Source organism: Bubalus bubalis, chromosome 16, assembly GCF_019923935.1.
Source record: "Bubalus bubalis isolate 160015118507 breed Murrah chromosome 16, NDDB_SH_1, whole genome shotgun sequence".
Lineage (NCBI taxonomy): Eukaryota > Metazoa > Chordata > Mammalia > Artiodactyla > Bovidae > Bubalus > Bubalus bubalis.
The window spans coordinates 30,368,501-30,392,105 of record NC_059172.1 but is presented as its reverse complement, the minus strand read 5'-3'; the positions used below and the strand labels follow the sequence as shown (position 1 = coordinate 30,392,105).

General features: G+C 52.5%; 2 protein-coding genes across 15 annotated transcripts in view; one reads left to right on the top strand and one right to left on the bottom strand.

Moving 5' to 3' along the window:
* Positions 1-966: 966 nt before the first annotated feature.
* On the top strand, positions 967-6,660 carry TPBGL (trophoblast glycoprotein like). 8 transcript variants are annotated; one of them, XM_044929365.2, is made up of 3 exons: positions 967-1,098; positions 1,504-1,697; positions 2,055-6,660. In XM_044929365.2, exon 3 carries the CDS (start codon positions 2,221-2,223, stop codon positions 3,385-3,387), a length of 1,167 nt encoding a protein of 388 aa, XP_044785300.2. In that variant the 5' UTR covers positions 967-1,098; positions 1,504-1,697; positions 2,055-2,220; the 3' UTR covers positions 3,388-6,660. The 8 variants fall into 8 exon arrangements, with proteins under 8 accessions (XP_044785300.2, XP_044785301.2, XP_044785303.2 ...); XM_044929366.2 differs by having other exon boundaries at positions 978-1,098; positions 1,509-1,697; XM_044929368.2 differs by having other exon boundaries at positions 981-1,204.
* Positions 6,661-14,930: 8,270 nt separating this feature from the next.
* Positions 14,931-23,605, bottom strand: part of ARRB1 (arrestin beta 1) — a 77,657-nt gene continuing 68,982 nt past the window's right edge. For 5 of the 7 annotated variants that reach the window (XM_025266417.3, XM_044929361.2, XM_044929362.2 and 2 more), the window contains 3 exons: positions 23,353-23,423; positions 22,512-22,563; positions 14,931-21,177 (listed from right to left, as the gene is read on the bottom strand). In XM_025266417.3, coding sequence (XP_025122202.1) covers positions 21,066-21,177; positions 22,512-22,563; positions 23,353-23,423 — 235 coding nt within the window. In that variant the 3' untranslated portion in view covers positions 14,931-21,065. Of the gene's footprint in view, positions 21,178-22,295; positions 22,365-22,511; positions 22,564-23,352; positions 23,424-23,605 lie in introns of all 7 variants that reach the window. The other 2 variants (XM_044929363.2, XM_044929364.2) reach the window with 1 other exon arrangement.

Here is a 23,605-nt window from a genome sequence, read left to right as displayed (position 1 = left end):
CTATGGCATGCCTGAGCTCTTGTGCCATATAAGAAAAGACACCACACCCTGTTAACTCCATAGACCAAGGGTGTGGTGGAGGGCAGGAGTGGGCTCAGAGTGTGTTGGCTGACCTCTGGATGCATGTGCTTGCATAAGTCTGTTAGCTTGTCCCTCTGAAAACACACCCAGGCACCTGCATGGGCCCAGAAGTATGAATGTTCAAGTATGTACATGCTTATGAATCGATGGACACGTACCAGAATGCACTCAAATCTATGTTCACATGTGCACATATATGAATGCTCCTGCAAGTACGTGTAAGAAGCACATCTGAGCCTGCCTGGAACTGTGCACAAGCTTATGCAAGCCTTCCTGTGGATGTGTAGGCACACACAAGTGAGCATGAGTGTGTGTATGTGCTCACATGCGGACACACCTCAGCCTGCTACATGTTAAGTTTGCTTCTACACATACATGTGAGTATACAACCCCACTTCTGAAAAGACATGTCCAATATGCATGTGCAAGTTACTATTCTCATCTGCCAAACCTTGGGAGTGACAGTAGGGACAGGGGAGAGAGTGGGAAGGAGAAGGAGAAGGAGAAGGGGAGAGAGGAGAAGGTCTTCCTCCCACCCCCAGCATCAATAACCCTGGACTTCAACACTGACCCCTGTCTGAGACCCAGGCCTCTCCTTAGGTGGTACTGATCTGTTGGTTGATTAGTTAAATATACTTTCAGGGAAGGAGTCAACCCAGCAATCCCTAATTTCAGGAGAAAGAGACTGCTTCTTAGGTTGGGGGTAGCCTTTATCCCAACCAGCTCTGCTCATACCAGAAGGGCCTGAGGATCAAGTGTCAACTTCTACAGCCTGAATAATTCATGCCAAGGCCAGGAGAGCTCCCTTCTCAGGAGCCTGTCTCTTTAAATTAGGCCTGGAGCTTCCCAGTTCTTGGAGGGGGAGGGGGCGGGGGGGCGGGAATCCAGAACAAAACAAACCTATAAACAGCTCAGCTTTGGTCCCTTCTGAGACCCCCTACTCCAACAGTGCAAAATCTGCTTCTCGTCTCACCACCTCTGGAGCCCCAAACCCTCCTACCCATTCACCATTTACAGGTGGGGTACCCTGGAGAGGAGGAGGTGCAGCTGATGTCATCCAACAACCCTAAGGTCCTGAGACCCAGGACAACCAAGCAGGGGTCCAAGGTGCTGGGGCAAGGAGGTGGGCAGCAAAGAGCTGAATCACCACACCCACCGGGTCCCAGGGCCTAGGAGAGTGCTTGGGGGAGGAGTCCAGCCTGGTGGAGAAAGCCAAAGGGAAGAAATCCTGGCGGAGCAGCCAGTGACTTGGGGGGAGGAGGGATGGAAGGAAGAGGGGGTTGTCTTGACTTCCTCGGGTAGATGGGGTGGGGTGGAAAAGATGGAGGTCTCCCGGAACGTTCAGGGATGCTGACAGAGCCAGACCAGATGTAACTGGGGTGGCAGAAGAGGGGGCTGAGGCTGGGGATTTTCCTCTCCTAGCACAGCCCTCTCCTTGATCAGAGGAATTAGGAAGCAGCTGAAAAACGAGGAACTTTCCCAGCTGACCCCTCATCCCTGCCTGCACTTGGAGGAGGAACTCTAAAATCCTGCCCCTAAATTCTCCCTTGGAGATGCTGACCCACCTGCCAGCTCTCCCCAGCCCGGCCCCGTCCCGCCCCACACGTGCCTGAGAGGTAAGAGGAAGGAACCTGCTTAAACGCGGAGGGTGGGGGAGATGAGAGGGAACTAAGTCAGAACCTCGGAGAGTCAAACTTCACAGCAGTCTGGGAGCCGAAAGGGGGTAGAACAAGAGCAGCAGCCCAAAGACCTGGTTCTCCGGATCCTCCCACCCCGCCTCTCCGCTAGGAGGGCGCGGAGACACCGCTGGGGGCGGAGGAGGCGGCTGGGAGGCGGGGAGGGGGGAGGCAAACCCTGCCCACTCGGCTCTGAGCCCAGAACGGCCGCGGAAGTCGGAGGCCGGTGCGCAGGGCGAAGAGGGCACCGGGGGCGGGGGGCTCCGCTCCCTGCCTGTCCCCTCTCGCTCCAACCAGGAAAGTGAAGGTTCCTCGGACTCTAGAGCCAGCGGACGGAAGGACGACGACCGCCGGGCGCTCCGGGTCAAGGACTTGCCCCACCCGCCCCCCTCCCCGCCCCCAAGGCGCTCCGAACTCACTGGTGAGCGCCGCGACCCGGGCTCTGGATGTGGGGGCAGCTGCGATGGCCCCGCGCGCGGGACAGCCGGAGCACAGGGGCCCGCTGCTGCCGGGGCTGCTGCTCGTGGCGGCGGCGCTGAGCCGACCCGCCGCGCCCTGTCCCTTCCATTGCTACTGCTTCGGCGGCCCCAAGCTGATGTTGCGCTGCGCGTCCGGCGCCGAGCTCCGGCAGCCGCCGCGGGACGTGCCGCCCGACGCGCGCAACCTCACCATCGTGGGCGCCAACCTGACGGTGCTGCGCGCGGCCGCCTTCGCCGGCGGGGACGCGGACGGGGAGGCGGCGGAGGGCGGTGTGCGCCTTCCGCACCTGACTGCGCTGCGCCTCACGCACAACAACATCGAGGTGGTGGAGGACGGCGCCTTCGACGGGCTACCCAGCCTGACGGCGCTCGACCTGAGCCACAATCCGCTGCGCACCCTGGGCGGCGGCGCCTTCCGCGGACTGCCCGCGCTGCGCTCGCTGCAGCTCAACCACGCGCTGGCGCGGGGCGGCCCCGCACTGCTGGCCGCGCTGGACGCCGCGCTCGCTCCGCTGGACGAGCTGCGCCTACTGGGCTTGGCGGGCAACGCGCTTAGCCGCCTGCCGCCCGCCGCTCTGCGCCGGCCTCGCCTGGAGCAGCTGGATGTGCACCTCAACGCGCTGGCCGACCTGGACCCCGACGAGCTGCGGGCGCTCGAACGCGATGGCGGCCTCCCCGCGCCACGCTTACTGCTCGCGGACAACCCCCTGCGCTGCGGCTGCGCCGCGCGCCCCCTGCTGGCCTGGCTGCACAACGCCACGGAGCGCGTACCCGACGCGCGGCGCCTGCGCTGCGCCGCCCCGCGGGCGCTGCACAACCGGCCTTTCCTGGACCTGGAAGAGGCGCAGCTGCGCTGCGCCGACAGCGATGCCAACAGTCGCGGGGATGAAGTGGAACTCGCCGGCCCCGAGCTGGAAGCCTCCTACGTCTTCTTCGGGCTTGTTCTGGCGCTCATCGGCCTCATCTTCCTTATGGTGCTCTACCTAAACCGCCGCGGCATCCAGCGCTGGATGCGCAACTTGCGCGAGGCGTGCCGGGACCAGATGGAGGGCTACCACTACCGCTACGAGCAGGACGCCGACCCGCGCCGCGCGCCCGCCCCGGCCGCCCCCGCCTGCTCTCGCGCCACTTCCCCGGGTTCGGGCCTCTGAGCTTCTCCTGTTCTGACTTGGGGACTAACCCCTGCCAGCTGATGACCTTACTGAGGCCACCTCGCCCGAGACCGTGGGTATGGGACACCCGCGAGCTTGAGGCTTTGAGACCTGCCCCTGCCCTGAGACCTTTGGATTATGGCATCTCCCCCACCCAGAGGCCTGGACCTATACCCCTTCTCCCCAGCTTCTGAGCGCTGTCACCATCGAAGACCCAGAGACACCCTCTTCTGATTCCAGAACCTAGCCCCCCTCCATCCACTCATCCCAGGCTCTGAAAGCCCTCCTGAACCACCCGAAGCCCCTTCCCCCTTTCAGGACTCACTCGGAGACCCTGTCCCTCTATCCCAAGGCCCTGAGACTGCTTCCACCACCCTGTGCTTTGAACCCAGACCTCTCAGCAGGAAACACCCCCCCTAAACTACACTCCAGCTTGCAGCCCTCAGCTCCCTTCTAGTGCTCAGGGGCCCTCACATCCCATTCTAGTCTCAGAATCAGAGCACCCCCTTCAGAAGGTTTTTGTGGACTTTGAGCCTTTTTTCTTTTACCAGCTCATCCTGCATACAGACCTACATCTGGGGGCTCTGAGGGCTGGGCACCCTCCCCCAATCGGAAGATGTATTTCATGCCACCCACCACCCCAGCTCTAGCTCAAGCCCCTCCTTGGCCCAGGCTTGGCACTCAGCTCCTAACTCTCCCATCACAGGGACAGGGACACCTCGTTAAACCCTTAGTGTGGAGCCGATCCTCAGCATTTCCCACTTTGGGTTCTCATACCCCAATACTCAGTCCTTGTTCCCAATTTGAGACTCTCAGCTCTTTACCCGATCTGAGTTTCATCCCTCTACCCAAGTTCTGGGCTCTCAGTTCTCTCTAAACCCGTTGCTTGCACTCAGTAACCACACCTGCCGCTCACTGGGTCAGGTCCAGTGAGGACTCCATCCCTGGGAGATGCCCACCCCCCTTTCCTCTTAGGATGAGCTCTCTAGCCCTGCAAAACAGGCAGGTGCCAAGCACCGCCCCCCACCCCAACCATGCTAGCAGATCCTCGTGAGAGATCCTGGAGGAGAGAATCCTGGGGGTGCAAAGTAGATGGGCTGCCTTAGAACCAGGGTCAGCTGACCTTTGTGCCCACAGAGGGGGTGGAAGAGGAGGCTCTGAAGGACTGGGAGCTGTTGGCCACATCCTCTTTCCCATGTGACTCTTCTCCCCTGAAGTTTCCTTGCTGCCACCTTGCCATCCTTGCCCACCCCCTACCCCATATGACTTCTGGAAGAGGAAGGGGGCCTCTCCTCCTGTCTCAGGCACAAGCCCTCCTGTCCAGGGTCAGAGCCTCAGCGCCCTGCCTTCTGCATGATCCCAAAGCACAATTGGTGAGTGGGAGGGGGCTGCCTCTCCTTGACTCCCACCCCTAGGTCAAGCAGAATGGCTGGCCTGTGCTGCCTCTGCACACAGGAAGTCACCCTCCTCCAACATATTGGCTTGAGGCCTCCCCCTCCACCTAGAAATCTGGATCTCCTTTGGGCAGTTTTCTATAAAGTCTGCAATAATCTCATATACTCTGCTCTTGGAAGTGGTGCCATGTCATTCTTGCTGACCTTGGTCACTGAAGCGGGTGGGAGGGGACACTTAGAGCATTTTGGACCTTCCTGAGATGAAGCAGTGACTTTTGATGTCTTTTCTCAGACTGGGAGTGAAAAATGGGCTCTGACCGCACATCATAGGATTGGGGCTAGACATATGGAGGGACTTCCCATTGGGATGGCATGGCTCTCCAAACCAGTTTTGCTTTTCATCCTGAGGTAGAGTTATCCACAGCCAGGGTGGAACCCTATGCTTCCTCTTCATTCTCTTACCCTTTGACTCCTCAACACTCTGTGGAATGGGGGGTCGTGGGGGTGATGTCGTTAGACTGACAAATTAACTAGCATCAGATGAGTCTGTCGAGGGAGGAAGTCCAGCTACAGAGAATCAGAAGCAGTTAATTCAGGCAGGAAAGAGGAGGATGCGTGATCTGCTGCTTTGGCATCATCTCCTCTGTTGAATTGGGCTTCCCTGGTGGCTCAGACAGTAAAGAATCAGCCTGCAATGTGGGAGACCTGGGTTCGATCCCTGGGTTGGGAATATCCCTTGGAGGAGGGCATGGCAACCCATTCCAGTATTCTTGCCAGCGGAGCATGGCAGGCTACAGTCCATGGGCTCTCAAAGAGTCGGACACGACTGAGCGACTAAGCACAGCACCTCTGTTGAATTACCTGATCCTCCCTTATGTCCTGTGTCATGCCATGCTCTCCTGGCTACAGGACTAAGACCAGCACCTTGAGTATATGAGAGGCTGAGGGGAGGCAGCCTAGCAGTGTGTGTGTGTGTGTGTGTGTGTGTGTGTGTGTGTAGAATAGCCCCTTGAAATATGTGGACAAGAAGACAGGTGGGTTCTAGGCCAGTGGGGTTAGGACAAGAGGCTGTCTCCTCCTCAAGGTCCCCAGTCTGGATTATTTTACATTCAGGGTCTCAGAACCCTGGAACTGCGTGGCGAATGTCTAGAATTCTGGCATTTTAGAATCCTGAAGTTCTAGAATGTGTCTTCTAAACATTGAAAGGGACCTGCAAGGTGATGTGGGAAACCTGGTAAACTGTGTCAGCAAGGAGCACCCTCTCTCTGTGAAGAGCCCAATCCCTCCCTTCCACTTTTAGGGCCAGAGAAAGCAGCCTGGGACTCCTTGACAGTCCCAGCTTTGCCACGAGGCCAGGAACACTCCTCACCCCAGCTGGCTTTTCACCGAGTGAAAAGAGTCTCGAGTCTCCTTCTGTTCTCCCAGCAAACTTCCTACCCCTCCTCTCAGTCATTCCTCATGAGAAAGGGTTAAATTCTTTTGAAGCATTTCCATCTGTCAGTGGCCTTCAAAGAATGCTCTGCCAGTCCCGCAGGACAAAATAATAATGGGTTTCTAACAAGGTTAGAGAACTATGTCTCTAACAGGTCACCCCCACTCTCAGTTCCAAAGACATGTCCTCTGGCACTGTAACCTAAGACTGCAGTTAAGTCCTGGCATATAAAACATGCTACTAGCCGTGGCTCACTGTCAGCAAAAATCTTGGAGGGTTTTAGATGAGAGCTGATGCTAAGCTAAATATCAAATCAATAGTTGTCAAAAATCAACAAATTGAGTACCTAAGTTATGCCAGTTGACATTTAACCTTAGTATCATTCACTGATTCCCATTAAATGTTATCTCTGAGCTGCTTCCCTTTTTGAAGTCTTGCACTGGTCTTGAGCTTTATGGGATGATCAGCAAATCCCCAGGGGACCCAGCCTCTTCTGCAGATCCAGCCATTCGCTAACTCTCTACTGAATACAACTTTGCCAGTCCTAGAAAAGCTAATGACCCAGGGGAGAAATTATATTCAATCAAATTCTAGAGAAACGAAGTCACAGGAAACTGCGTGCTCAGAGTAGAGGCCCTTGTACCCAGCCTAAGGAAATTTCTTAAAGTCACATTTGAACAGGGTTTTGAAGGATGAATAGGAGTTTGCTGAACAGAGACAGATCAAAAGAATCAGCTTCTGCAAAGGCGTGGAGGCAGGAAGATCTATTAGTCTGAGAATTCAAAAAAACCACTTATGGCTGGGATAGATAGGAAGATGTTTGTGGGTAAGATGGTTCTGCATTCCTCTCACTCTCCACTGCACTAGAGGGACTTCCACCCTCAGAGGAGAACTCAGGGAAGCAGGGAGATGCGATATGTGGGCCAGGAGAACTGCATGCTTCTCTCACTTGTTCCTTCCTTCTTTTTGTGCCCATCCTTTTTGTGGCAAGCCTCATGCTGAGCACAGGAGACAGAGGAATCAGCTAAGCTGTGTCCACAGGAGGCCAGAGGGGAATGGGGGTAAGGGAAGGAGCTGCAAAGAGGCCTTGCAGGAAAAGGTGAGATGGAGGGGTCTGGTTGGTTCTCCCCTGACACCTTGATGCACCCCCTCACTGCAGACCCTCTCAGCAGCACCAAAGACCCACCAAATGGCCAGCCTCCCCCTCTAATCAGATGCTGTGAATGCTGCTGGAAGTTTGAGGTAGGCAGGGGACTACAGAGACCCAAGTGCCGGGGGTAAGCTCCATCCAGGATGTGCCCTTAAAGAGCAGGTAGGGTAAAGACTTCCCTGGTGGTCCAGTGCCTAAGATTCCATGCTGCCAATGCAGGGGACTGGGATTCCATCCCTGGTCAGGGAACTAGATCCCACTAGTTCTGCAACTAAAACTCAGCACAGCCAAACAAATAATTTTTTTTTTTTTTAAGAGCAGGTAGGATAGAGAGCAGGTAGAAAGGGAGAAAAAAGATGTGTGACTGTCAGAAATGTGACAGACAAGAGGCGGCTCTGAGGCAAGAAACCCGTCAGACTTCCTGGGGTTCGGTGACCCTGTAAAACCTGAAATTTCCTCTCAAAAACAGAGGAGAGCCACAATCACCATCTCCTTGAGAAGGCATTTACTTCTGCGACCCCATTCCTACCCAGGCCCCTCAGTTCTGGGATGAGAACCAGCGAGGGCCCAGCTGGAGTCCAGAGGGCTGGGGTTCAGTCTGAGCTCAGCATGACTTACCATGTCGTCTGGTTCCCTGGTCAGTCAGAAACACAGGTTAGGCCCCATTGTGTGCTTGGGTGCTGGGGATTCAGCAATGAACACCTAAGACCTGGCTTTTACCTACTTGGTTTGCCCCACCCCTGACCATGGACACCCCCTGCCCTTCCCTGGCTCCAGGTTCCTTCTGTCCAGACTGGGGCTGGACTTGTGACCTCCAGAGGCACTGTCTGCTCTCACTGAGGTCCATCTCCTTCTTCATTAAGTCTGCCTGGCAGACTCATGGCCCTAATTTATGGGCATGGCCTTTCCCGGGCTGGGAGAGGTAACCGGGGCAGTATTATTCCTGTGGCAATGCACTTGGCTGCCTTCAGAGTCCCCTTCTTGGCTCCCTCACCCCTCTCTCGCCGCCTCTACCCTCTTCCTTCAGCACCGCTTCGTGGTGACTTGCCCAGGGGTGGCCGCTCCTCTGGAGACCACCTCAGCTAACCCTTCTGTGTACTGATGGGGAAGTTGAGGCCCAGTGAGTGCAGGAGCCCAACCAGGTCACACCAGGTGTCAAGAGCAGAGCAGATCCACAGCTCCGGATGCCCCCTGGGGTCTTCCCTTGCCCTGCTCTGGGTCTGAGTACCTGGCAGGGCTTCCCAAACTCTGGACTCTGTATCTGTGCCTCTGTGGTCATTGCCTCCTGCGGCCAGGCCTGTGGTGACCTGGAGATAAAAAGCCAACAAAGGGGTGGGGAGCTCTCTTTAACTTCTGTCAGCAGCTTTCTGCAGGCCTCAGAAACCCCTCCAGCCCCCTACCAGCAGAAACCCTCCTGAGGGCTCCCTCTCAAAAGAAGGGAAATTTCTTCCCATCTCTGAGAGGAGAAAGGGGTTTGCTCTGGACCCCCAGGCTCCGAGGTCCCCCTGCCTGAAAATCATCCTTTCTGACCCTCTCATCTCTGCTAGCACCTGCTGAGATAGGCCACATCCTGTGCTTAGTAAAGATGGGGTCACTGGGATAGTGGAGGCAAGGGGGGTTAAGTCCTAACTAAGGTGACTGTCCAAACTAGGAAATCTTGGAGAGCGCAAGGAACCTCTATTAATAATTATGCTGGGACAAGAACAAGTTAGGACAGTACCAGGCTGCTGGCCCTGGACTCCAGTGACTAAGACCTGGAGGGGTAAAGAAAAAGTGCTAGACTGCTAGTCTGCCAGCACCAGATTCACTCCCTGTCCTTGACCCTGTCCTCCAGCCATGCTAGACGACTTCTTGAATGCCATTCTCCAGCCATACCAGGCTACTCAGATTTTTGGTATAAGAATCCAGCTATTCCAGGCCCCGCACACCTTTGCTCACACAGTACCCTCTGCCCGGGATCCTTACCCCCAACAGAGAGCAGCAGGATGTTTCAAGAGTCCCCTCTGCTTTCCTGACCTGTCTTCCTCCTGTCGCCAGACCCCCAGACCTCCGTGTGGGCTGATTTGCTTTCTGGCCCATTGTCTGCAGCAGACTAGACGCCCCTGCCCCAGGGGCTGGGCTCAGTTCCCTTTTGGGTGCCCGACCCTGGTGCTCCGAGATACGTGAGCACTGCCTCTGTCCCACAGAAATCCGAAGCACAGGGGAAAGCCATTACATGGGGCTTGTGGCCTCCCTCTGCTGCGTGTCAGATGTCCACACTCTCTAACTCCCACAACCTCTCACCTCACTGAACTGGGGCTGCAGTTACAGAAGGTGCCTGTGTGGCCAGCTCCTTGTTACTAGTCAATAAAGTGAGAAAACAGAAAACGCGGCTTTAGAATATATATGTAAAACATAATTTAGCTTTAGTTTCTAGACTTTGACTTTTTCATACGATTATCGCTTTCTGGTCCTCCGTTTGGGATTCCTGTCCAGCGTCCTATCTGGGCAACATCTACCTCTGGCTCTGGCTTGGTTCCTTGACCCAGGGAGCAACAGTGACATCTATTGGCCGATTTGTGTAAGAGCAGAACCAGTTTTAAAAAGTGTTTTCCATACATGTGCCATCTGCTGGTGGACATGGGAATGTGCCTTCTTTCATTTAGTAAAACTTGTTCAGCAAGTATTTTATAAAGTGCCTACTATGTGCCAAGCACTATGTTCGACAGAAGCTAGGAGTTTTTCTAGGCACTTTACATATATTAGCCCATTTTAGCCTGATGACAGTTCTATGAAGTAGGTATTATTTATTTTTGGCTGTGCCAGCTTTCTCTAGCTGTGGGGAGATGGGGGCTGCTCTTTGTTCCGGTGTGTGGGCTTCTCATCGCGGTAGCCTCTCTTGTTGCAGAGCACAGGCTCTACGCACTCGGGCTTCAGTGGTTGTGGCACATGGGCTTAGTCGTCCTGCAGTATGGAATCCTCCAGACCACGGACTGAACTATGTCTCCTGCATTGGCAGACTGCTTCTTAACCACTAGACCACCAGGGAAGTCCCTATGAAGTAATTATTATTATTCCTACTTTACAAATGAAGAAACTATGGCAACTGAAGGAGAATTTGCTAAAGGTCACAGTGCTGATAGGGGTCAAGGTAGGCTAAGAACTCAGAGCCCATGTGCTTGGACCATAAACAAGTACATAAGCAAGATACTTTTTAGGAGGAAAATAGAGTGATGGAAGAGTGATGGGCAAGGGTGTCCTTTGAATGGGGTAGTCAGGCAGGCTTCTCTGAGAAGGTGTCTTACCCTGAAGAACAGGAAGGAAGGAGCTCTGCAAAGAGCCTGGGAAAGATGAATCCAGGCAGGAGAAACCGAGTACAAAGGTTCTGAGACTGAATATTAAATATTGAGTGGGAAGCCAGTTCTGGCCATTCTACCCCTAAATACCTCACCAATCAGTTCTTCCCTACCTGGTTGCAGCCTCTGCATCTCTAAGCCAGATCCTTTTCCCAGCTTCCTGCCCGATCCTCTGCCTCTGGCCTTCCCCTCTGGTCCATCCTCTGAAATACAGCCACAGTGATCCTAAAAATGCATGAATCTGATCCATCACACTGTCCTGCTTAAAACCTGTCCCACTACCTACCTTCTGGATAAAAACAACAAGAAGAAGCCCTTTGGGCTAATTATCTGTAATCTTCCTCTCCGTGGCTATGGTTTGGTCCCATCTCCCATTAGCTCTTCTGGTTCCCTTCATTCTAGCCACATCGAAGTCCTTACAATTCCCTGAAGGTCTCAGTTTGTCTCACCCCTGAGGCTTCCCATGTGCCACCTCTTCTATTTGGAATGCCTGTAGCTTCTCCTCACTTAAGTGCTTCTCATCCTTCAAAAGTCAGTTGAAGGAATTCCTTCTCTAGGAAGCTTGCCTTAATTCCTACCCTATCCACCCCTCCTTAGTGCTCCATGGCATGACATGAGTGTGTGTCAGCCCTCATCCCCAATATCCCTCAACATCAAGTCCAAATCTTTGTCGTCATGCCTTATATTCTTGTGAATTTGTGAGCTCCTTGAAGTAAAGGATTATCTTATCTTTCTGTCTTCAAGGTCCAGCATTAGCCCCAGCAAATCGTACAAGCCCTATAAATATTGTTTGTAGTTTGTGAGCTATAAATTGTTTAGTTTTTTGCTTATTTTTTTTTTGCTTTTTATTGAGATACATATTTGCATAGAGTAAAAATACACTCTTTTCTGGCATACAGTTGATTTTGACAATCAAGATATGAAACAGTCCCATCACCCCCCAAAGTACCTCCTGCTGCTCCTATGTAGCCAACCCTTCAGATCAGCTCCAGCCACTGGCTACTAGTGGTCTGTTTTCCATCCCCATAGTTTTGCCTTTTCCAGAATGTCATATAAATAGATGTATATACATTTGTCCTTTTAAGTCTAGCTTCTTTCATTAGCATGATGCTTTTGAGACTCATCCTCATTGTATGCATCACTCATTTGTTCATTTTCATTGCTGAGTAGTATTCCATTGTATGACTATACAATAGTTTATCCATTCACACTAGCTTGAGCATTTGGGATGTTTTAAGCTATGTGTACATCCATTATTTATGTTCACATACAGGTTTTTGTGGGGACAGAACTTTTATTTATTTTGGGAGTGGAACTTCTAAATCTTATACTAAGTATCTTTAATAGTGGTAAAGAACCTGCCTGCTAATGCAGAAGACCTAAGAGTCACAGGTTCAATTCCTGGGTTGGGAGGATCCCCTGGAAGAGGAAATGGCAATCTACTCCAGTATTCTTGCCTGGAGAATCCCATAGAAAGAGGAGCCTGGTGGGCGACAGTCCATTAGGCTGCAGAGTTCAACACAACTGAAGCAACTTAGCACACATGCAGACTTATAAGATTATAACTGCCAAATTGTTCTCCAAAGCATCTGTACCATTCTCTATCCTTACCAGCAGTGTTCCAGTTCCTTAACAGCCTCACCAGCTCTATTTATGGGAAAGAACAATTAGATAGCCTTTGCACCTTTTTGGAAAATCAGTTGATATGTGCTGGCCTATTTCTGGAGTTCATTTCATTGATGTGTCTATTTTTTCACCAGAACCACCCTGTCTTAATTACTGTAGCTTCACAGTAAGTCTTGAGATAAGGGAGTAAACAACTCCAATTGTTCTTCCTTTTAAAAATTTCCTGGCTAGTCTAGTTCCTTTATTTTTCCATATAAATTTTAGGATTACCTTGTCTACATCTGTAAAAAAGATCCTGCAGAGATCTTGGATTGCACTGAATCTATAGTCAGTTTGGAAAGAAGCGATACCTTAACAATATTGAGTTTTCTAATCCATGAACATAGTACATGCCTCAATCTGTTCAGGTCTTCTTTCTTTCAATATTTGCTGCTTTAGAGATGTACATAGAGATCATGCACATATTTTGCTATACTTACACCTAAGTATTTCCATTTTGGTGCTATTGTAGGTGGTGTTGTCTTTTTATTTGGCATCGTCTTTTAAATTTCAAGATCCAGCTGTTTAATGTTACTATACAGAAGTACAATTGATTTTTGTATATTGAGCATGCATCCTCATTGAGGGCTTCCCAGGCAGTGCAGTGGTAAAGAGTTTGCCTGCCAATGCAGGAGACTCAAGAGACGTGGGTTCGATCCCTGGGTTGGGAAGATCCCCTGGAAGAGGAAATAGCAACCCACTGGAGTATTCTTGCCTGGAAAATTCCATGGACAGATGAGTCTGGTGGGCTATAGTCCAGGGAGTTGCAAAGAGTCAAACACGACTGAGTTACTGAGCACAGCACGTACTCATTGATCATTCATCCTCTTTTTCTGGTTCTTCGTACGTTGAGTAATTTCAGATTGTATCCTGGATTCTGTGAATGTTATATGGTGTAGACTCTGGGTTAATGTTGAGTTTTTGTTGTTGTTAAGAAGAAATCAATTAATTTAGTTTCAGACCCAAAGTTGTGTCTCACCTTCTGTTGGTGGTGGTTCTAATTTCCACACAAATCCATAAATGGGAAATTTAAACCATGCAGATTCCTTTTCCAAAGTTGTGCTCCCCTGGACCACCTGCCTGCTTTTGTTTGATTTTCAGAGTCATTAGGTAGTTGTGTTTTGTATTTTTGTCCAGAGTTTTTAAGTGATCAGTAGGAGAGACAGGTTTTAGTGGACTTTGTCTCGATTAGAATTTGAAACACCTATGCTGAAATTTTTAAAAAGCTAAGAGAAATGAAGTCTCAAAATGCCATGAAGACGGAGACAGCAGGAGAAAAGCTCAAAACTAAAGAGACAATAGTGAACACCTCTCCCATGTTTAGGCTCCTGTTCAGGTGTCAGGGCTCCTAAATGGTGGTATCCAGGCCAATAGGATTATTTCTGTTTTTTTTCGATGAGAGGATTAAAGAGCTGGTCATTTATTTGGTCTCAGGTCTAATCCCCTGATTTCCCCCTGTTCTATATTGCAAGACATTGACCATTGCAGGCTACATTTCCCCAATTCTGTGAATATTAGCTTCTAATTAAGAGTCTGCCAATAGGAGTGCAGGAGAGAAGAAACCAGAGTATTTCTCCCACTCTCTCTGCTTTGGAAGCATCCCAGGAACAGAGGTCTTTCTTCTATGGTCTGGATTCACCAGATACCCTCTCCCTCCACATCCCTACTGGGCTTCCCTGGTACTTGGCTCAGTAACACCACCTCCTCTCCCTGTCCTTCCACCCTACAGGTGGTAGTCATTTCCTGTGGTTACCTGGGTTGCCCTTTTCAACTCTTGCAACATTTTTATAACCAGTTTCTTCGTAAATACTGGCATAGGCTTTGTTTATCTGGACTTGGACTGACACAGACCATGAGGGAGGGCAGAATCAAAGCTCTAGCTCCTGTCTCCTGACTCACATGTCAGTGTCTTTCCACCACCCTTCTCTAGCTGGAAGAGAGAGTCAGAGGAAATAGACCACCTTCTGGCCAACCAGGAGGGCAATGCACTGATCTAAGCTGCACGTTATTTTATAGGAGTGTAAAAAAAAAAGTTTGTTTCACATATATGACCAATTTCCTAGAAGACTTATCTTGTAATCCAGCAGCACCTTCCTTTCATATGAATACAGTATCCTATCATTTAGGACTCTGAATCTTCCTCACCCATATCACCACTCCTCCATGAGTTCTTTTGAAACAGGCAGTGGGTAAGTCATACAAAACCCAAGTGACCTTGGGGAGATCCAACAGAGCAGGAGAAGAGACCTCAATGAGAACCAGGCTGGGACTGGGGCAGGACTCCAGCTGAAGAGGCCAGCAATGCCAAAGAGAAGATAGGATGGCTTTATCCTAGGAGCAAAGCAGGAGTCACGGGATCCAGTGGTGTCTGAGACGGGTCAGAGGTTTGGCAGCTCCCCCAGGCCCTAAGGCTGCTACGTGGCAGTGAGGGGAGGAGAAGCTGTGAGGAGCCTGGTTGGAGTTGGAACTAACACCTGACCCAGCCAGTCCAGGACAGCTGGACAGCATTTTCTGGTCTATGTCCTGCCATGGGCTTATGATACAGAAATAAAAGCACAGTCGGCATCTGTCACAAAAGACCTTTAATGGTCTCCTACTTAAGGTTCTTTTGTTCATTTGTCCTGTTAAGAGTTGATAAACTGTAATAACTTATCTGACATAATATGGAATGCCACAGGTAAAACAGATGAACCTGGAAGGTGGCCCAGGAATAAGGGTATCATGAAAGAATCACTTACAGAAGGACCACAGACCTGGAGACCAGTCTCAGTCAATTGTCACTCCCCATGCCCCGGCTGAGCACCGGCTCCCACTGGGAAGGAAGAGGCAGCCCCCTCCCCCAGCAACTGTGGCTAGACCCCAACACTGAGCAGAGATGCACCAGGAAGATGGTCATCCTACATGTATCCCAAGCGCTCTTGGATCTGCAGAGCAGGCCATGATACATCCTGAGTTTGTGAGTCCCCCTTCATACCCACCTCTCCCATGACCCTTGCAGTAATCCCTTTGAGGTGGGCAAAACCTGACACTGTCTCCACCTTACACAAGAGGGAACTGATGTCAGGACCTCAAGGGCACACTTGAACTGAACACAGAATAGCACTTGGCACTTTTTCTCCCACGCCACGTGGCTTGCTGTGGCCTAAGTCTCACATTTTCACCTGGGATTCCCTGGGTGGGGGCCAGGCAGGATTCTGTGCCAAGGGCTGGTCCAGGTCTCTCCAAAGTGCCCACCTCTTAGTCAGCCCTGGTGAGGGACCTGGGCAGAGGGGCAGGCCAGCAAGAAGAGAATTAGGGGGATGGCAGGTGGAGGGACCAGCCTCTCTTCAGGGACCCGCCTGTAGCCCACACACAGTTGATTGCAAATGTGGGAACAGAATCCTATTAGAATTGCTTCAGGGAGATTTGCTGCTTAAAGGGCATCTGGAGGAACTCTGCCTTCATAGGAGGGACTTTGGTCATAGTCTCCCTCAGCATTTCTTTTTTGAAATCTGGACTTTCCTCCATCTGGCTGTATATTAAAGAGGAACCCAACTCTATTTTCTCTTCCTATCACACTGCTCCTTTGTCATCTCATGGGCCCAGCTAAGGAAAGTCAGGTGTCACACTGGGGCATAGACACAAGTCCTGGGGTGGGGCTGGGCCTCTTTGCTTCATTCACGGTCCCCCACACTGCCTGGGCCAATATCAGGGACAAGACCCATCCTCACAGCACCAGGCCCCCACCCAAGTCAAACCCAGGCCAGAGCTTCAGTGGGGGTGAGCTACAAAACCATCAAATGTTTGCGTGTTTACTTGTGTGTACGTGTGTGTGTGTGTATGTGAATAAGCAAATGTTTGGGCCTGGGTCTGTGATGCAAGTTCCAATACGAAGATACTTTCTATTGGAATGCTAGGGCCATTCCAACATGAAAAGCAAGAATAGAACCTGTGCTTGCTGGTCTAGGATCAAACCTCAGAATGGTGGTTTGAAGTTCTTTTTCAAGAGAAGTTTGAAGGTGAAACCTTGATAGGCAAGACAGATAAAAGAAGAGTTGTTCCGGTGGAAGTAGGAATGATGGGGTGGGGAGGGCTGGAGACATAGCCTTTGCCTCCACCCCATCTTCCCACCTTAGCAGCCCCTGACAAAGCTCTGTGGGATACAGGGGTTCCACAGCACTTGGTTAGAAAACAAGTGCTTCAGAGTCTATGGGTCATGGGTCCCGGGGACCTGTGCTTTGACTTCCCTTTTGGGGTGAAGAGTTGGAAGAGAGTGATGGGTGGTGGAGGGGGAGAATGTTCCCCCTTCAATGGGCCTCTCCCCGGAGCCACTGTGCAGGGAGCCTGCAGAGGAGTGGTAGAGGTGGGGATCCTGCTCCACAGTTAGGCCATTTCAGTCCTGGAAGGAGGACAAAAGTGGTGGAGCTGCCTGGGCCAGGAGAACAAGGCAGGCTTACGTGTGAGGGTGGGGAGAGTCTGTTTTGGTCCATGTTGACTTTAAAAACATCAGAACGATTATAGGCCTATGTCCAAGGGACCCTAGGAGAGTTCAAGACTGGGGCCTAATGCCTTCCTCCAGGATGGGTGGAGGATGCTCAGTCCCCAGTCGCTGGCAGGAGGGAAGCTGCCTCTGTGGGCTGCTGACACCACCAGGGATGAGTCAGCTGGAACTCAGATCTGAGTTAAGACGCCTGGGCTTTCCTTGAGCCCAAATCCCTCCCATGTGTCACCAAGAAGCGACAACTGGCAGCTCTGGTTGATCCTGGAGGGGGCCTGACACTTTGAAGGGGCAGGCAATTTCTATTCCACCTCACCCTTGGGGTTCTTCAGCAGGGTACGGGGGGTGGGGGTGGGGATTCAGCCCCGCTAGGCCTGGGGGCTGGAGGCTCTTCCTAAACTGGGATCAGATCCAAGCCTTCCTGGCCTCTGACACCAAGATGCACCCAGCTCCCCAATCACTGACACCATCCATGTCTCTCTGTTTTGGTTGCTGGGATCACGGCCTGGGGGGGGGGGGGGGGCAGTGTCTAAATTCCTTCTCAGCTGGGTGATCAAAGCCAAACTGGCCTCCTCTCATTCTGGTTGACCTCTGCCTAAGTGAGACTGGAGCAAGAGATGGAGGAGGTGGGTGGGAGGGCTCAACTGGCAGCACACTTCTTGTGTGACCCTGGGCTGCTCCTGCACAGTGGCAGGGCCATGGCCTGAGCAGCCATTTGCAAATTACAGAGCTGATCTTCATCTCCTTTGGGCCTCACAAGTCCCTTGAGTTGGGTGGGAAAGAAATGATTGTCCCATTTTACAGTTACAGAAACCAAGCCCAGGGGGTTGAATGAGACATTCAAGGCTCCTAGGCTGCGTGGCGACAGCCAGTGGGGAGAGGCATCATGGACTTCTGGGCCAGGGTACTCTTCACTGCACCATGTGGGACCAGCTTGTCAGTAATTCCCCCAGCTGAACCAAGACCCAAGTGAGCTCACCTTGCTGGTCTGGGCTCTGAGACCAAGAAGGCTGGTGGAGTCCAGCCAAATAATTCAGTCCTTATCTTCACAAGGACTGCACTCCACTCTTGGTTGGGAAGGTGAGGAAATCCAGCTGGCTCTCTGCCTGTAAACTTTCATCCAGGCCATGCTCTTCCTTCCTGCCCAGACTGCTATCTACATGCCACCCACTGCAAAATCTCAGTGTGGAGAGATGTGGTCAGCACAGGCCACAAATGTGTGGACAGAGAGAGCAAGACTGTGGGCTGGTGCCTGGAGCCGAGTGGGGCTCCCCACCCCCAGTTTCACTGCAGGGGTTCACCGGGACAGGCTGACTCCAGATGGAGAGGGGCCCTGCAGAGAAGGGGCTGCAGGACGGGGTGGGGTCTGGAGCCAACCAGAGGCTTGGAAAGATAATCTGGGCCTTTCTCAGGAAGAAGCCTGTGTGTTCACTGTGCTGCCACGCATGGCTATGCAGGAGGGCACTCAGCCCATGGACGTGTGGGGCTGAACTCCAGCCTGTGACCACTTGGGAAGCTGTGCATTCCTAAGTGGGTTGAATCCACCTGGAAAAGGCAGTTTCTAACTCACATCAAGGCACTGTACGGGCTAGCAGCAACCATGGAGCCCTGAACGCCGTGGCCCCTCATTACTTCCCCTATAACTCTCCCTTGACCACTTTCTGAGGACAGGGGCTGGGACTGACCCAACTCTGTGTCTCCAGTGCTTAGCACCAAGTGGAGAAGTTATCAACCAAGCACGGTTAAGCCAAATGAACTTGACTACTGCTCATCTGTAGTCCTGGGCCCAAAGAGGAAATAAAAGGTTAAATAGGCCCATGATGCTTTTTGCAGCTGGAAAATTTCAGTTCAGCACTGTGATAAACCCAAAATGGTCAGTGTGATTTTGAGGTGGAAGGAGATTAAGAAACCAGCCTAACAAAGCTTTTGTGTGACTGCATTAGTCACATGGAGAGAGGTCTATTTGTAGGTAAGGGATCACCACAAATCCTAAAGGGTCTTGTACCAGCCCCAAGGTTCCAGAAGACAACCCTGAAGAGCGTATGCTGGCCATACCTGGTTCCAACAATTCATTAACTCTCCAGCTGCCCAATGAGGTACAAGCTGTCCGGCAAGCTCTGGGAGGGACTGGATGCAGCTGGGACCCTAGAATTGACTGGGGGAGTATGACTATCCCAAGCTGACTTGTTTCTGACCTGGAGTGGGGGTCCCTGGAGTGAGATTCAGCAGGGAAGGGCTGGGGTGCAGTGCCAGGCATATGAACTGGGTAATTTCACCATGGAAAATGGTTGCAAAGTCCATCCCAGGAGGGGCTGAACTGAAGAGCTGAGATCCAACTTGTATAATAAAACTTGGCCATCTCCCTTTTCACAAGTATGGGACACGGACAGAAGGAGGAAGAGATCCCCTTGCCCTGCTAATCAATACATCTGCTTGGGTATGAGGCAAACTTCAGGACATCCAAAGAGGGGGTGAAGTAGTGCAGGGCCTCTCACAAGCTCTCTTCCCCTCCCCCTGCCACGCCTCAGCAAATACAAATACCTTCTGTAATACTTGATCCCTAGGGCCAAGCGGCTCATGCGAACTACAGCCACAGCTTGCCATCAGGCAACCCCCCACCCTGGCCCAGCCCAGGGACCTTAGAAGGGCCCTTCTGAGGCCTGGAGTGGGTGTAGGGTGGTGGTGCTAGGTGCCCTCTATTGCCCTGCCACCCCTGGGGTTCAGTGAATCCTCGTTGGTGGCAGACAGACCAGAATCAGTGGTTCTGGCTCCACCCACCAGACCAGAAACTCTGATGTTCACAAATTCTTGGAGGCAGAGCTGGGAGGGCCCTTTGTGATCACCTGGTCGAACCCCTTGGTTTTCTAGGTGAAGTACTTGAGGCCCAGACATGGAAAGGAACTTGCCCAAAGTCACACGGCAATAAGCATCAAAGGTCAGAGAAAAATAGATAACTTTTAACACTTTCTGCCTCATTGTCTGCCTGCCCTGTTGCCCTGGAAGTATGCCCAATGTCCTAATCACACCAACATCAGCCCATGGGTACTGCACACCCATGAAACTGGGAACCACTGTGTGTGTGTGTGTGTGTGTGTGTGTGTGTGTGTGTGTTGGGAGGGGGGGTGGTCATCAGCTCCCCAAGAAAACAAAGGAGTCCCCCTTCCTTTTAGGTAAGGACAACTCAGTGGACCTTGCCATCTTCTATGGAAGGACCCCCTTTGACTGTGGACACAGTGGTCTCAGGGGCTCTCTTCAAGTCCAGCCCTGGAGACCTGCAAGGGCAGGAAGACATTGGTGGCCTCAGTCGTTCTGGCCCTTCAGCCTTGCCTCCCACCAGATCGCTGATCCCTCTTAAGGAAGGGGGCTGGGCAGACTCTCACCTTCCCACCCCGCCCCCATCTCAGAGTCACCCTTCAGGACATCTCCTCAAGACCGTGGTGTTTTCCGAAGGCCCCTCCCTTCTCTCTGTCGCACTCTGTGCATATCTGTGGATGACGCACACACAAAATACAAGGCAGCTAGGATATTACATCCTGATGGCACTGAAATAGACTTGGGCTACATCACACGACTTGCCTTAGACAAGGTAACTGCTGGTAAGAAAGTCAGCCCAACTGCTTTGCTCCATTCCTGGGGTCTACAAACCTTCACCAAGGTCACTGTCAGCCACAGAGGAACAGGGGGCAGGGACGAGGGAGGAAGAAGACAGCTGTTTGGTGGGTCTGAACTTCGAGCAAATCTGTGTGGACAATCTATCCATGGGTCTGTCCCCTCCCAGCCAGAGGAGGGTGGCCTTCAAAGCGGTTTTAGCTGCCAGAACTGTATTCATCACCTGGGACAGTGGCCACATCCTCTCACGCGTCTTGAGCCCCCATCCCCACCTCGCCAAGCCCTTGTGCCCCATCTTCCCCTTTCTGCTCCTCATCCCGAGTCAAATCCGAAGGCCAGAGCTGTGCTGGCCTGTCTGGGGGTCATAGGAAAAGAGGGGGAATGGAGAAGTGATGCAGTGAGAGGGTAAGGGTGCTGCCTGTGGCCCTGTTGGCATGGTGGTGGGGGCCAATCCTGAGGCCAGGGGTTCGCCACCGTGACCTGGAAGACCGCTGGGGCCCCCTGGTAGAAACTGGAAGAACAAAGGGGAGGGGGAGCCAGGACAGGAAGAAGACGAACAAGCATCCTAGTGCGAGAGAGTGGACCTGGAGCTGCCCGGAGGGAGGGCGGCCCCAGTCTATCTGTCGTTGAGCCGCGGAGAGCCGGTACCATCCTCCTCTTCCTCCTTGTCATCCTTCATGCCTTTTAGTCTCTGGCGGGCAAAGTCCTCAAACACAATGTCGTCATCGCTGGTGGGAAAGACAAGGAAAACAGGCATGTTTGCAGGGCAGGGGGAGGAGGCTTATCCAGAGGGGTCGGAGGGCCTGCACAGCCCGGCAGGACCCAGAGGCCGTCCTCCGGGACTGGTCTTGGATAGAAAGGCCTGCCAGGCCAGCACATCTGGATGCCCATCAACAACAGTGGGACCAGCCAGTTGCAGAAATACCAGAGGGAGGCATGAGTTTGCTAAGGGCTGGAAATTGACCCAGCTCCTGAGAAGCTGGGGTTCAGGCACACATCAAATTGTGGGTGGGGGCGGGGAGTGAGGCAGGGTTAGGGGCAGAGGAGGAACTTATTTCCACAAAGAGGCCAGGCCGACAGCGGTTTCACAGCATATTCTGAGTCCCCCAAGAACAGGCCCAGGAAACCCCATCCACCCCCACCCGAAGAACTACCCTCAGGAAGCATTCCTGTTTTCTGAGAAAACCCCAAAGGCCCTTTCTCCAGGGAAATGTCAGCTCACATTCTACCCTGAGGGATCTTGGATACACGGGGTCTGTGGGGGCTGGGGTGGGGGCTAGGCAAAGCCCAACAGGGGTGGGGAGCAGAAAAAATGTGAGTGGAGAAGAGGGTGCCTGAGAAGGGTTCCAGGGCTAAGGGCTGCCTCTAAGAACAGTGAGTTCCCTTCTACTAATAAAACATGTCCACGTGGGCCCACTCTCCAGGCCCCGGCCCCACAGAATTCAGCCAACTGCACGGGGTATCCTCCATGGGGTGACTTAAGACCCGACATATCTCCTGGAGGACAAAGGAAGCATAGATTTGGAGCTGGAGCGAGAAAGCTGCTTGGCCCTGGAGGTGGTTCATGTTTGCCCAGGTCCTCCCCTCCGGCCACTGTCCTGTGAAGTGACAGCCTTTGACCACAGGGCCACCCATACTGGTCCTCACGAGTCAGAAACAACAAGATCCCCAGAACCTTCTCCACCCCACAGCCTGATTCCACTGGCTGGACACCAGCCAAGCAGGAGGGTCCCAGCCCAGGGCCACAAACCAGCCCTGTGACAGCCGAGCAGGTGCTGTGGATGGACGAACGGAATGACGGACTGACGGACTGACGGACGTGCAAGGACGAGGGAGGAAGACAGACCCCACCAAGGCAGGAGGAAGAGGAACAGGCACCGAGGGTCCTTCAAGTCACATGCAGGCAAGCGGGTTGCTGAAGAGGCGAGCAGAGGCGGCTCTCAGCAGACGGGTTAGACCGCTGCTCCTCGGGGTTAATTAGCATAAAACGCAAATAACCAGGTAGCCCCGCCCACCGCCCAAAGCCCGCTCCGCCCATGTCTGCAGGCAGGGTTCTGCTTACTTGGTGTCAAGTTCTATGAGATTGGTATCTACTGGCGTCTCGTGCTCTGGAACTAAACACAGGGCAGATGACCGCCCATGGGTTACTGGCGAGTGGGTGAGGGGGCAGGTGGGCACAGGTCCTCACCCCGGGAACAACTAAGCTAAGGTAGGGGAGGGAAGGGAGAAAGCGGGAGTGAGGAAGCCAAGGCTGGTCCCTGGTCTCGGAAACACCCCAAATCAGCTTAAATGAAGGGAGGAGGGTCCAGGGAGAGCCAAGGAGGACTAGGGAGCAGCACCAGGGGAACAGAAAAATTTCTGGACCCTGCTCTTTTTGGCATGTCTCCAACACAACTTAGATTCATTTATTGCATGCCTGACTCACTAATATAACTATGTATCCACATTTTCACATCTCTGAACTTGTGTTATGTTTTACAGTCATTAGCATTTCATAGTTTAATTATGGGGACATTTTTCTTTCTTTGCAGTACGTGCTACAATGTCTCTTTTGACTGAAACAGTCTTAAGTTTAATGAAATATGACCAATCTGGTATCACTTGGAAATATCACTGGGATGGTGTGCCCAGATATCATCCTATCCATGCAGACCCTTCAACTGTGCCTGGATGCGAGACAAGGGCTCCTGGCATGGCCCTTCCCACCACCCTCACCACCCCCAGCCCACACAGAACACAGCCAGACCTTTCTGTCTACCAGGGAGTCAGATGCAAATAGGAGTGTGGGCCTAAAAAAGATCCTGTGAACTGGGGAAGAGGGGTGACCCTGGGCTGAAGGCTGATTCAGTGCAAGGTGGGGTGACAGGGAAACCCTGTTCCAGGAACCCACAGATTCTGCTTACCTTCCCGATGTGGGGGTTCCTCTTTGGGCTTGGGGTGCATTAGGGTGAAAGGCAGTTCCACGGCCACATCACTGAAAGAGACCCAGATAGGTTGAGCCTTGAGCCCAATCCCAGACTCAAGGCCAGACTCAATGCCCCATCAGTCTGAGGACTGGGAAAGGTTTTGTGATCAGAGGAGGTAGCTCTGGACCAAGAGGCAGGAAATCTGGCCCCAAGCCCCAGTCCCATCACTCTCTGAGCATCAGCCTATCTG